The sequence below is a fragment of the Equus asinus genome, chromosome 13, assembly GCF_041296235.1.
Source record: "Equus asinus isolate D_3611 breed Donkey chromosome 13, EquAss-T2T_v2, whole genome shotgun sequence".
NCBI lineage: Eukaryota > Metazoa > Chordata > Mammalia > Perissodactyla > Equidae > Equus > Equus asinus.
Window position 1 is genome coordinate 49425119 of NC_091802.1, and position 14541 is coordinate 49439659.

The following is a 14541-nucleotide window of genomic DNA, read 5'->3' on the forward strand; positions in this document are numbered from 1 at the left end:
GAAAAGGCTGTTGGATTGGCGATAAAAGGCTCATTGCTGACTTCGCAGAGAGCAAGTTTCATCAGGTGTTGGAGACCAACTTGGGTTACAGATGAGGAAGGAGTTAGCTGATGGGGGAGAAATATGGGAATATAGTAACGCGCTTGAGAAGTGTGGCCATCACTGAATAAAAGAATATCAGGTTAAAGGAACCACAAGGTGTCTTTCCATTCAAAATACATTCTCCCACACAACATGTGAAAAGCAAGATTAGTTTCCAGAGAGGCAGAGGGAAAGTCAGGCATGCCAGTTTAGACACTGGGAGAGGCTCAGCGGAAAGGGAGAGGGTGACAGTTGTGATGGACCCTTAGAATTTGAAAAGAGATGGAAATGAGGGCACTGATAGGTGCATTATCTTGAGAAAACAAGAAGGGAAACATCTCACATTTGAGGGAGCAAACTGGGTGAAACTCAGATATTTTTATCTAGAGACAGAGTGAGAGGAAATGTTATGTAGTTTGAGAGGAGAAAAAAGAAATCTGGAGAAATTTTAGTAGACATACCTCAACTGTTTTAAATGAAAGGCAACTTGATCTTTATATAATTGGTTAATGTTACCAGTAAATACTATCGCCACAGTGTCAGCACTTGACTAAGCATTTCAGATATCCCTTTTAAAATATGAGGGGAAAAACGTTCTTACCCTTATGAGGTTCATAGTCTAGAATGAGAAAGAAAGTCAGATAAATTCAAAGTAAAAAGAGCTGTAAAATGTTATCATATAGGGGACATAATGACTTACTGAGAAATAGGAGTTTTCTGCACTCTAACTTTGAAATCTTTCATGGAAGAAGTGACTCTGGACTTCCATTTAACAGAGGAGACATTCACGGTGTGTGGAGAAATGGGGGTGATGCTGCAGGCTCGAGGGGTCCCCTGGGGGAATGATGAGCTGGTGTAAGAAGTCGAAATTTCAGTCAGTGGCTTGTGGGTGCGCCGTCTTCCCTGGGCTCGCACAGAAGACGCGTGGTCTCTGAGGCTTTAACAGATTACGCTCTGTTCCACAAAGACCTAACTCAAGTCAAAGTGGTTATCACACTGGCCAGCGAGGAAATTCCTCCATGATCCCTAAAAACCCTAGCTGTGGTTCTTGAACTTGATCCTCGCTTTCTACCGCCCGAGATAAGAACTTGTTCACAAGTGAAGCTGTCTGGAGTGACAGAGTGGGGAGAATGTGCTTTGAGTTTCCTGAGTAGAAATATACTGGCTCCTTGAAGAGGAGATGTGGGCCAAGCAGGAAGGTCTTTGGTGTGCGGAGAGAAACAGTAATGAGGTGTGTTAGGAGATTCCAGCTTCCTTAGATCATCAAAGTTTGGGAATTACATGATTTCTTTTCCTGGAACCTCTGTAACTTCTTAAAAAGTGCATTTTTAGGACTTTTAAAGAAAGTTATTTAGGAATTTTTAAGGACTGAAAATTGGTGAGAGAAAGAAAAAAAGAGAAAAACCGAAAAATTTTTTATTCTTTGTGAAAACACTACTGTTGTTTTTTTATTTTGGCCACAATACTTGTGCCTTTTATGTTGACTCAGTAGGCAATAGTTCATAGCAAAGTTTGGTATTTTGTCCACCTGGTTTGTTGCAACAACTAAGAAGTTTCCACCTGCAAGGAATTCTGCCTTCTGTGAAGAGTAACATATGTATTGGGTTAAAAACCCCCAAGATCTCCATTTCTTCATACCAGTATCACAAGAGACTGAATTATGAGGGTTGAAAAAAGATGCTTACTTGGAATGTGAAGAAAAAAATTAAAAACCTGAACGTAAGCCATAAAGAAAATACTTCTACTGTTGTGTTTTGAAGGCGTTAGTGCCTCTGCTGTAACTGTGGTTCTGGTTTTCTTTAGATCTATGGTATGAACCCGTTCTCCGTTACTGCAGAATCACTAATAAAACTTTCTTTATGGCGAGTTATTCATCCTGGGTAGGTCTGAATGAAGAAATCACTTTAAAAGAAATCTTGACTGGCATTTCAGTTGAGGAAGACTTGTTCCTTTTGTGAGTAGATTTAGCCGATTTAAAAAAAGTAAAATAAAACAGGAGCTATAGTGGCCTTTGTAAATAGCCAGTGAGACCACCCAGTAAAAATGTCACTCTCTGCCTTTGTGTCATCTTCCCTAGCCCCAGATTTATATCTCCTCTGCTGGGGGACACGCGGCTTGGTCTTCTTGCTGTATCCCAGTTGTTTAAGATGTGATTTAAAAAAAAAAAAAATCTGTAAATTTGACATAAAAATAGTGAGATTTTATTGCTTTTATTTAGTTTTCCCTTAACTTTCAGTTAGCAGTAGTAGAAAGAAAAACATTTGCTGTTCTTTTGTCAATTTATATGTCAAAGAAAATCTGCTCATCAGAAATATTGTCGGCACCATTTGTAAACTGGATTGCAGTAACGCTGCTGAAATGTGGGCGTTACTAAAAAGGCGATTAAGGTTTAAATGAGTCATTCTTATTTTCCCTTTATGATTATTGTCTCTTCCCTGTAGCCACAGGCCAGGTGTCATTTCTGTTTGATAGATAAACTAATCAGTGGAAGATGGTTTATACTGAAATTTTATCATCTAAACAGATATTTTGTGACATGAATTTTTTAATTATATTCTGGGTTTTAAATGGAAAACAGACCACTACCGGTAAAAAAAAACAAACCTGGAATTTTACCCTATGCAAGTTATGGTTCCGGGTAGTTTCACTGTAACCATCTTTGACTAAATATCTCAATAAAAATATAAATAAGCCTTCCCTTTTCAGTTTTCTTCTTCTTGGGTCAAAATATGAACATCCCGCTCCCAGCTTCTTTCACTTTATGTCCAAAATAGACATACGGAAATCCTTCCACACCCCTCCTACCCATTGAATGATGAATGAATCATCTGTTTTCTCTGAAGTAAGATAGTAAATTCAAACCTCATGAAAGGAAGGATATGGTGACTTCATGTTTTTTAAGTAAGAAAAGCTTAAAAAAATGTTTTTTTGACTTATTATGGAAACTTTCAAACATATGCAAAAATAGGGAGAATAGTACGCAGAACCCCATCTACCCATCACCCAGCTTCACCAATTTTCAACAGCTTGCCAGGCTAACTTCATTTTGGCAACATGTTTAATACAAATACTCTGCTTTTTTCTCTTGTTAAACTCCTCAGCTAAAATCAATGACTTTGAGGACCCTGGTTTTGTATTTATACAGGCAAAACCGAATCCACAATCTTTTTGCTTACATATGCTTTAGTCGAATCCCTTTAAATAGAAGAGCACTATAGTACTCAAGGTTCCCACTTCCCAGAGAACGTGTGGAACATGTTCTATAGGACAGAACCAAGGGAAGGATCCATTTACCCTTTGCCCCTCAATGTGCAGCAGGCCCAGAGACATGTGTGCGTGGACTTCATGATGACTTGTGAAAGGGCCAGACACAAGCATTTTGCCGAGACTTGGCAACACAGAATGAGGCAGAATATAATGTAAAACACATTAAATTTCAAGTCAGTGAGAACTGGCTTGAAAACTCTTAAAAAGTGGGAGGGCACGATTCTATAGTCTGCGTAACATAGAACGTATAAGAGAATGTGCCTCTGGAGTTCACTCTGCTGACAGTTTTTCCAGAACAAGTGATTCAGGAGAAGGGTGATTTTTAATACTGTTGATTTTGTTTTGATTTGCAAGTGGATTTTTCCAAATTTCTGGCAACTGAGGTTTTGGTAAAGATGGGAAAGCGGGGTTTGAGATTGTGTTCTCTGCTGAGAACCTGGAGTACAGATGTTCTGGATTATGAGCTGAAGACACGTTTGTGTGCTCAGACAGCTGATGGGGACAGGGCAGTAGGGTCATAGCTGTCATGTGCCAGAGTGGACGCCCACTGCCCACACCCATACATGGAGCTGGCTGAGAGGTTGGCCAAAGACAAGGTCAGAAATCTCTAGAAAGACTTCTGGTCGTATTAAACAGTGAGTCTGAAGGCCTCTCTCTGTCCTATGCCTTGTACATGGGAACACTTGGACTATATCTTTTTTATCATTATAACAGGATTTCTCCTTCCAATGAAGTTTTCCTTTGTTAAATAACTTTTTAACGACTTTGTAATTGAAATGAAATTTTGTTTCATTTGTTCATTATCAAAAGACATGTATCTGCCATCGTTTCATGTTTGTTTAATTGATTGAGAACTGCAAGAGAAACTTTGATTTTTAATAAGACTACATATAATTCCTTAGTGCGTGGATTTGCAAGTTGAGTGGCTTGGTCTGAATCATCTTTATAAATTTTATGAAAATAGCATTGATATAATACTCTTTGTTTTTTTCTTAAGCCTCCTGAAAGCTCTAGTCCTGTGAGGGGTGCCATTCAATGGACACATAGCTGCCAGGGCGTCTCCTCAGCCTGGAAAGGCCACTGACATGTAAAATCTTTTACACTTTAATTTGCTCTAATTATTTTCGTATTTCAAACAAATAAATCAAATTATCCTATAACCTGCTCCTTTTTAAAGAGTGTGATATGCCTTCGTTGTTCTTGTAAAGCTTATTATGTCATTTATGTTTTTCTTCTGGAAAGTGTCCTTCTTTGTTCCCCACCAACACGGAGCACCCTGAGAGTCGGCAGGGTGTAGCTTCGCACAGCAAGCTGACTGGCACGGCATTTAAAGGCAGGTTTAATTGGGAGGAAGAGCTGCGTCTGCAGTCATGTTGCAAGTTGACACAGCAGAGCTAAGAGATGAGGAATAATTTTGCAGAATAAACAGTTTTACTGTTCAAGTTGGGTTTTGTTTTATATTTTTGACCCAATGTTGGACATTCTGTTCTTTAATTATCTTGAGCTTTTCTCGGGGATAAATTAAAAGTTGATTTTTTTTGTGTGTCAAATGTCAGATTTGAAGGTTTTTGAATAAAGAAGCCACAACTGAAAAGAAATTTCCCGCTTGTACTTGTTGAGCAATTGTGGTCATTTTCACATAGTCCTTATGTTGAATTCTGAGGTTGGAATTCTAATGGCCTAATAATTTTTTGGAATATGAGACCAGGAACAGCTGCCAATATAAACTGTCATTTTCCTTTCATCTGGTACATTTTAACTTTTTTGAATGTGGAATATTATTTGGTTACTCTTCAATTTTTTAATCTGGTTTTTTGATAGATAATAAAAGTAATCTCTAGACATACTGCTTTCTTTCATTGACCTTAGAAAGGTCACATGTTTTGTGTCTTTATGAGTAAATTTGAAAAGTGGTATCTTTTTGAAAAGCAAATGTAATTTCTCTTCTATTTTGATAATATTGATAAAATAGGAAGAGTTGATGGTCTCTTCACCATGTGACATATGGAGAAAGGATCAGATCTACTTCTGTTACCTGTCCTGCTAGAAGCTCTTGCAGCCAGATTTCCATAACACCAGCTTCTCCTCAGTCGCCTCCTGCCCCTCTGAGTTCTCACCAGCCTCTTGGCCTCCTCCTGCTCGGCCTGCTTGGAAGTGTGGGTACCACTCAAGGGTCAGGTTTTGGAACCTCTTCTCTTTTTACTCACTACCGCAACGAAGTGTGCCCATCTGTACCTTTGTCTGAGACCCCTATCCACTGCTCAGACCCACCTTCCCAGGGTAACTGGTCCCTTTAGAAATCTCACTAGCACCCTAAACTCAACTTCTCAGAAACCATACTGCCCCTACTGAGAGCTTGCTCCTGGTCCCTTTATCAGTTCATGCTGTCCACTGTTCTCTGGTCATTCGGTGTCAAAGCCTTGTGGTCTCTTTGAGTCCCTCCTTTCCCCCTTGGTGATTCTCCCACTGCCGTCCCCTCCTCCAGACCCACGGCCCTCTTTCAAGCCCTCGTTGTGTCTGGCTTCACTCTTGCAACAGCCTCCTTACTTAACCCCCTGATGTCACTCTGCAGAATTATTTCCTCAAAATTTAAGGGGAAAAGCACTCAGGGCATGGACAGGGCCAAATGCTGGCCATGGAATGAGGAAGAAAATTGGCTTCTTGCTTTGGCATTTAGGAGGCACAACTGCCTATGGTGACAACTGCCTCAGGAGAGGAGTGAGGGCAGGAGGCGGGTGCGACGGCGCCGAGAGGATGGGACGGGAGGGAGGGGGCACTGAGAGTGGGCCACTCCCAGGGTTCTACTGGCGTACAGGAGGAGGGAGACCAGGCAGGAGGTAGGAAGAAGGGAGATGCACATCTCCTTTATTTTTTTCTGTGAAGTAAAAATAAAAACTAAAAAAAATCAAGGGAATGTTGTCTTTTTTAGTTGTGGCAGAAACCAGAAAACATATTATTATAAGTAACAATAATATAATATAAATACATATATGTGTATTGATATAGATATTTGGAAGATATATTTGTATATTCAGTGTTTGGAGAATCAAAACAACAAACAAAGAAAACAAAAAAACAAAAATTAAATAACCTTTTGTTTAATGTGTCTTATTAAGGATGGTTGGAAGCTCTGATGATTGGAGTAAATTTCCTCAGGGAGTATAGTTCAAATGTTTATTAGTTCCTTCCGCAGACATGGATTCAGTGTCGTGTGTGCCAGGCACTGAGCTGGCTTGGCACTGGGCTTGCAGACATGAAGAGGAGAGAGCCCTGGGCTTCAGGTGCTCTGAGTCTCACGCAGACTTGGAAACTGATTCTCTTAGACGCTGAATGGATGAAAGCCCAGAGGAGTCTGTATTTAGCTCTCGGGATAGGTCAGGGAGATTACACCATCAGGTGAGGCAGCTTCCAGGCAAAGAAAAGAGAAAGTAGGTAGAGAGGGAGGACGAGGTAGCATGGAGCCACACAAACATATTGAATTTGAAGTCATTGTGTTAAAATTCCAGTCTAGTGCCTGACTACTGGCCACATGGACCTGAGCAAGCTGTTTGACCTCACTGAGCCTCAGTTGTGTCCTCTCTAACATAGATGAAATAATGCCTGCTGCAGAGGATTGCAGTGAGGGTTAAAATTGAAATCCATTCAGTCAATGACAGCTCCTGTTGTTGTTGATAGTAGAGCGACATCAGCAGGACACTGAGGCTTCATATGGCTCAGCTTGGATTATGGAGGTCCCTGAATGCCGTGCCCAAAAGTTTAAGCTCTTTTTCGGGGATGCTGAAGTGTTGTTTAAGCACTTCAGGGGGGGATGACATAATTAGATTTAAGTTTAAGAAGATCACTCTGACGGCAGGATGAGGATGGATTGGAGAGCAGGAAAGAGTGGAAGCAGAAAAACATGGTCAAACAGTCCTCCCAACACGGTCATCATTACTCCCCCAATTATGCCGTAAGGGAAGCTGATGAGATCCTATCTATTGGTAGCTCTCAAAAGGAAAAAAAATGCCACTTAATCAACAAGCATAGGAACAATTGCATTCATCATTCTGGAAACAGACCATAATAGCAGAATTATAAACAAGTAAAGAATAGGGAGTTTCATGTTTATTCTCAGACTGGGTTGAACTTTGCATTAATAATCAAGTATAATATCAAAGAGCCCCTAAGAATTTAACCTTATTCTCCAGCCATTTTACTTTTTAAATTAGAGGCTCTTAGCCTGGGCTCCATCCATGGGTGGCTTCAGGCAATCTGTGGACTCCTAAAATCAGAGGCAAAATTATAAGCATTTTTTCTTTTCATGTGGGGTGTGACGACATATCATTCATCAGATGTTCAAATGGATCTAGAACCCCAGAAAAGGTTAAGAACCACTCTCTGTATTTATATGTAGAAGAGACTGACGTTGCATTGAAAGAATTTTTAATGGACACTAACTTGGGCCCTTTGTCTGAACTCCAGACTCTTACACCTAGCTGCTACCAGCATCTCCTCTTGGATGTGTAACAAGCATTCCAAACTTAACATATCCCAGGCTGAGCTCCAGATCTTCTCCCCTGCACCTGCCCCTCCCTTAGCCTTCCCCAACTGCATTCTTCTCCCTGCTCCAAGCCAAAACCCTTAGGGTCTTTTTTTGTTCCATGCCCTGTATCCACTCCTTAGGGCCGTCATCTCCATCTTGGAATATACCGGGAATCTTACACTTCCCTCGCCCCCAACGGCTACCACCCTGGTCCAGTTCTCCACCTTCTGTTCCCTCCCCTGCCTCCCTGCTTCTGCCCTTATCCTTCTTCAGTCTGTTCTTCACAGCAACCAAAGTAACACCTGCCCGCAACCCTCCACCAGCTTCCCATCCACCCCTAATAAAATCTAAAGTTCTTAACTGCCGTCTGAGGCTTCACGTAGCCTGATGAGACTTGACCCTTGCTATGCCCTTAACAATGTTGCTCCCCCTGTGCTCACTCTCCACACTGGCTTTTGCGGTGTCCCCAAACATGCACCTCAGGGTCTTTGCACACACAGTGTCCCCTGCTTAGAAGGTTCTTCCTGCAGATATCCCTGACTTGCTCTCTCTTCTCCTTCAGGTCCTTGCTCAGTTAGGTTTTCTTGGGCCATTTGTTTAAAATTGCAGTCTCCCCCGTTCTGGAATATTCTCCTTCTCTGTTTTATTTTTCTTCTGCACTTATCACTGACATGTATTATACTTATTGTTTGCTATTTTCTGCCCCCCAATAGAACATAAGAATGGTTTTTGTCTGTTTTCTTTCACTGCTCTATCTAGAGTACCTATCACAGTTCTTGACTTATGGTGGAAACTCAAAAGTCTTGATTAAGTGAATTTTATTTTGAGACTTTACTTGGGATCTTTGCGGTTGCTATCCCATGTGTTCTGCTCCCTGTAACTTTCTATGTATTATATGTATAATTATATCAGATTTTTGAATGGATCCTGTTTCTTTTTTAATTCACCTATTTACATAAAATAGTAATTGATGAGATGATAATTACTAATCTTTGTGGTTTCCAAGTTTCCCATGTTAACCTGAATTCTATTTCCAACAGCTGCTTGGCAACTAGAAGAGTTTATCTCTGTCCACTTCTTACAGGTTCCTAAAATTCCATACCATCCTCATGATTTAATAAAGAAATTCCTTCAAGGTTACTATAATTTACTCAAATTACCATGGTCTAATTTTGAAAAATGTCATGTTGGTCCAATATTACAATTCCTAGCTGTCACAACACTTTTCAGAGTATAAGTGTACTTTCCAGGTGTACCAATAGAATGATTTTAATTACCAGTAACTATGCTTTATTGTGTGCTTATAGTTCTATGCTGGGAATTTAAGGAAATTTTCATAAAATGAATTGATACCTGCTAATGTGTCTGTTTCATAAGTTTGCAAATTTTCATACCAGTGATTCCTAAAGTAGAAAACCCCTGGGCCTGGCATTAAAAGGTTAGTTTTGTTTGCCTGAACTCTTTGGAACAACAGCAATAGACTAGAGGGCTGAGGCCTTTTTAATGCCAGTTCATGTGGTAAAACTTTTTTCCAAGGGTGCTAATTTTTAATGTTTATGTGTTTATCTTGCACTGTTTCAGGCTTTACAAGATGAACTAGAAAACCGCTCTAATCAAGTGCGATGTGCAGAGAAAAAACTACAGCACAAGGAGCTGGAGTCCCAGGAACAGGTACCCCCTCCCCCACCCCCGCTTGGCTGGTTTGTTTGTTGACTTTCTCCAGGTCAAGGAGCTTATGCATTTTCTGTTTCCATTGGGATGCTTTGGCTGCAAGTAACAGAATACTCCACCCCTAGTTGGCATAAACAACAAAGGGTTTATTACCTCACAAAACCAGAAGTCTGTAGGTAGGGCAGGCTCCGGGCAGAGAGCCTTGGGGCCTTGGCTCTGCTTCTCTGACATTCTCGTGGTTCTACCTCCTGTGTTGGCTTCAGCCTCAAAGCAATTCCAAGATGGCTACAGCAGTTCCAGACGTCCCTTGCAGATTTAGCAATATCCAGAGGCAGAAAGGGACTGTCTGTTTCGGGGGTCCCCTTCCGAAGAGTAAAGAGACCTTTCCCAGAACCACCCCCACCACATACCTCCCTTCACATCTCATTGGAAAAAACAGGTCACATGCTCAGCCTGGTATGTCCAATCCCTGGCAAGAGGACGGAAGGTATCAAAACTAGCCTCGGCCAATCAGGCTCCACCTGCTGGTGGCGGAATTAGGAGAGGGCGTATAACCTGGACAAGGAGGAGGGGAGACGGAGGTCGGGTGTGCAGCCAACACTCTGCCATGTCATCATATTAAAATAAATAGACATTCTTAGACTTAGAAACATAAATCATATTTTCTTTTGAATTTTAGTTTTCTCCTCTTTTCATTCTGTTAATAAAATAAATGTAATATAAGCAGAATAATCTGGCTATGACAATAGCTAATGACCTATTTTATTTTCAAATGAGAGGATTATTTTCATCTAATTCTTCTGGTTATAATGAATTATTCTTTGTGGTAATTTTGACAATTTAAAGTAAAAGGTCAACAGTGTATCAGTAGAGATCACAAGTCTTAATGAAATCTTTTATAAATGCCTTGTCCTTGGCCATTGGGTATAGAATGGCTAACAATCCCCTAAGTGTCACCAATCTTTGTGCATACAACCTGCCATAGATATTGACAGACGTTTATAGTTTGATTGTCTCATAGCTCACAGTAAATTCAGTTCAGAAATATTAAATTAGGTCATTTTCACCTTATAGGAAGCATAAACACTGATGTAAGTCTAATAGGGGAGCTTTTTTCATCTCTGGAGTTGTTTACAAACAGAATCCCAAGGTAAGGGATTGCTCAAAATGGCAGAAGTAAGCACTTAATAGATGCTGAGTATTAACATTACTGAATTGACTTCCTTTAATTACTTCCTACTATGTAATATACATGTCATGTATATATGTATATATCATGTATATATATGATATGCATAAATTCATATGTAGTATATGTACATGTAAGGTACTGTACAGGGTCTATGTCATACAGTCAATAATAGGATAATCCTAATATGAAAAAATTAATAGTAACTACACTTTATCAAAGGCCTATGAGATGACAGGCACTGCACAAGAAATGTTACATGAATTAGCTCATTTATCCTGAAAGTAACTGTATAAGGCCAGTATTAGCATCCCCATTCCACAGATGGCACACTAAAACCCAGAGAGGTTGAGTAACTCGTCTAAGATCACGCAGCTAGTCCATAGTAGATTCAAACCCAGGTTTATCTGAATTCCAAACCTTTACTCCTTTCATGACAATTTTTAAGTTACAACATTTCTAGTTAATAAAAAAGCTGCATAGCAGTGACAGGGGAAGTAGATTCATTAAAGATGGCAGAAAAACAAGCATAGTGTTCCAGACACCTGGTACCGTCACAAATGCCATTAACCCTCCGTGGGCAGAGAACAACACAGAGCAAAGGAGACAATGGCAGAGCAGCTGTGGCCACAAGTGAAAATGCCTCCTCACATAACAGTGTGAGGTTCAAGTGGAATCGGCATCGATTTAGTTGTCACTGAAGGTCAGCTGAGCTCCATCCGATGTCTAGGAGGCTTGTAACCAAAAGAAGACAAGCTTCTTAAAAGCAGAGAACAGTGCTCCCTCGAGGACTGGGGCTTCTCCAGTTTGTGAGAAAATATGACTTAAGGTAAAACTTTGTTGACATCACTCTAATTCATGGCAAAACTTCACACGGAAAATTCCATAATATACTGAGAGTAGGGAAATTAAGAAATCCCAAATGAACAATAGGGAAGGATTCAAGAACCACTTTCAGTCTTTTTTTATTGACTTCTTTTTGATCATCAAAGTTGCTTTCATCTTTGTAGTGACAATAGCTTTTTAGAATATTTCTTACACTAATTCCTGATATCTTCTATTAGGCTACAGTTTACCAAAGAAATGTCAGGAAATACCCATGGGTAAAGCTGAATATTTCATAATCTTTGCCACTGTGAAATGTTGGGTTCTTTCCACAAGGTCCTAGGGTGTAGCTAGAAAAAAAAATGCCAATTGTTTCAACAAAACTAGAGAGCAGATAATGGGCGCTTAATAGATAGTATTCATCTATATTTAATTTAACTTTTCTTTTATCTAAACTTGACCTATACCACTCTTTCAATCTATGACAGTAATAGAAGTAGTCAAAGGTAATTTGAAGTGTTATCATGTATATTTTTTAGGGTCTGCTTATATCTGAGCTTACTTAGGATATTTAAAATGTTGAAATTATTGTATATGATTTCCTCTTTTGCCATCTGTCAAAGTAATTGCAATAACAGTAGCTAGCCTGACGTCAGCCAATCAAAGAACTGAAATGTGTGCAAAACAGCTTCTTGGAACTTTCTTCTCTGTCTTTTCCACCAAATATTATTATCCTGATGCTAGCTGCATAAAGGATCAAAATTGAAACTGGCAGAATTACAAAGAACAATTTCCTGGGCTGCTTTTTTTAACTTGCTTGCTTAAAAAAAAAGTTTAAACTATTTCTGTTTTTCATTTAAGAAAAAATTCCTGTGTTTTGATTCTATAAAAATAAAAAATGAATGAGGCATTTTAAAAGTTTTGTTTTTAATTAAAAGCAAAAAGCTGCTTCTCATCAGGTCTCGATGGGTGGTATCCTTGCTGCCCACCAAGAGCCTCAGCGCCATCGGCTCGCTCCTCGAGCTCCTCACCCTGGGCGGATCGGTCAGCAGAGCGCCCAGAGAAGGCATGTTCATCCAGACTTACAAAGACTTAATTTGCTCCTTATGCAGATTCAAGATAAAACAAATAAAATTAGAAAATACTAATTTTCTATCTAAGTCAACCTTAGAGAAACATGATCTTTCCTGTAATCCATAAATAGTAAAGTAGTTAAAAATCATTATTTTTATCCTTACCAGGAGTTAATAATTTCTAGTTCTAGATAAGATCCAAGCAAGAATCCCATAGCTGCAGCAAAGAAGGGGAGAGCAGGGCTCTGACCAAACTTCCCCCTTGTGCAAAGAAACTGAGTCGTCAGGAAAGGAAGTGACTTTGCCACACAGACCCCGGGTGGGACCGCTCCTCCCCGTATGGTACTTGGGCTGCGCACTCCCAGGGTGTGATTTCCCATCATATTGAACACTGTGTAAAATGGGTATGTGCCGCGTATCACTCGGGTTCAGATATATGTAAAACTGAAAGTCACTCTCGGGAGCAACAATGTTTCATTTATTCACAATGAGACTAAGTAATTTGCTAGCCTTTGCTAAAATAATTCAATCTGATAAATTATAGAAAAGAGAGAGAAGAAAAGAAATAGTCTAAAAATTTACTTGGTATTCTTAATGCTGAACAAAGCATATATTTATCACAAAGGCACTAAACAATGTCAGATTTTCACCTAATATAATGTAGATTTTAATATACGTGTAATAAAACTCCTGCGTTGAACCGGCTATCTTAAGTTTTGAACGTATTAATAACTTTGATTACGTTGGTCACTCAGTTTTCCAGAAGACTATTTTAAATACATTACTGAGAAAAAAATAATCCCTCAGAGATCTAATAAGTTAAATACAATGCTGTGCATTTCACGGGAGAGTCATAATTTTTTGCTCAACATTTTGTTCTTTTGACAGGCGTGTTGTCATTCTTTTGACGGGCGTTATTGCTAGACAACAGTAGGTACTGAGGAGAAACAAAGACGAGCAAGTTATAGCTCCTGCCCCCCAAGAGGTCACAGTCCCGTAGAGCAGGGAGATATGTGTGTAATGGAGGTTCCAGGCGTGGAGTTTAAAGGAGGTTCTTTTTCTTCTCAATGGCTTGGAGGCTCAGAGTCACAGATGTGGAAAGATCCCAGACTTGGTGCTGGCATCCATCTTCCCCGACCCCAGGAGGAAGGAAGGGGAGGGCCTTTAGCCAGTAAAAGGTTCGAGTCCCACCACCCCAGGCAGGGCTTGGCGCTCGCTGGCCTGGAGTTGCTTCCAGAGCCTGCGGCCCTCAAGGGAACTGGGCCCTTGCAGGCTGGTCAGGGGAGGGCACTGCTTCCGTCAGCCTTCTCACGGAGCACCTGCGCTTCTGCTTCATCTTGTTGCCTGGGGCTGCCCAGGCAACAGCTCTCTCTGGTTTCGTGCGCAGTGTTTTTTGCAGCCAGCTAGTTTAGTTCTCAGTCTTATCTGGTGTGTCCAGCCATTAAAGGTCTGGACTGTGTAGGCACAAGCAACATTGTTTTAAAATATTTAGCTAAAAGCCAGTCACACTTAACGTTTCAATCGCAGCCGTGCAGCCGCCAGCCCTATATTTGAGGCCTAGATGTATCAATTAATGTAGGAGAGAATCTAGTGACCAAATGCAGTCTCAATAGTAATTGCGTATGTTTGGGGAGGGGGCAGAGGTTGTCCCAGGGACCTCTACCAAGACACAGGGAAGGGAAACAGGACAGGCTTCAAGGACCATTATGGTCCAGCAGGGAAGCACGGCTGGTTCTAAGTCCACCTTTGTCACTACTAGTCATGCGATTTGGGGCAAGTCACTTAGCCTCCAGATATCAGGTTCCTAAAATGTCAGTAACAATACCTTCCCACAGGGCTGATGTGAACATCAAAACCGGGTAAAATGTGTAAAATACTTCAAAAACTATAAAACATAATGCAGATGCAATGTG

The 14541-nt window shown here is 40.4% G+C and overlaps 1 protein-coding gene across 9 annotated transcripts in view; it reads left to right on the forward strand.

Moving 5' to 3' along the window:
* Positions 1-14541, forward strand: part of CEP112 (centrosomal protein 112) — a 504767-nt gene that overhangs the window by 397983 nt on the left and 92243 nt on the right. For all 9 annotated transcript variants that reach the window (XR_011493899.1, XM_014847643.3, XM_070483475.1 and 6 more), the window contains one exon: positions 9452-9541. Coding sequence is in view for 8 of the 9 variants with exons in the window: in XM_014847643.3 (XP_014703129.2) it covers positions 9452-9541 (90 nt within the window). In the remaining variant the exon portion in view is untranslated. The remainder of the gene's footprint in view (positions 1-9451; positions 9542-14541) is intronic.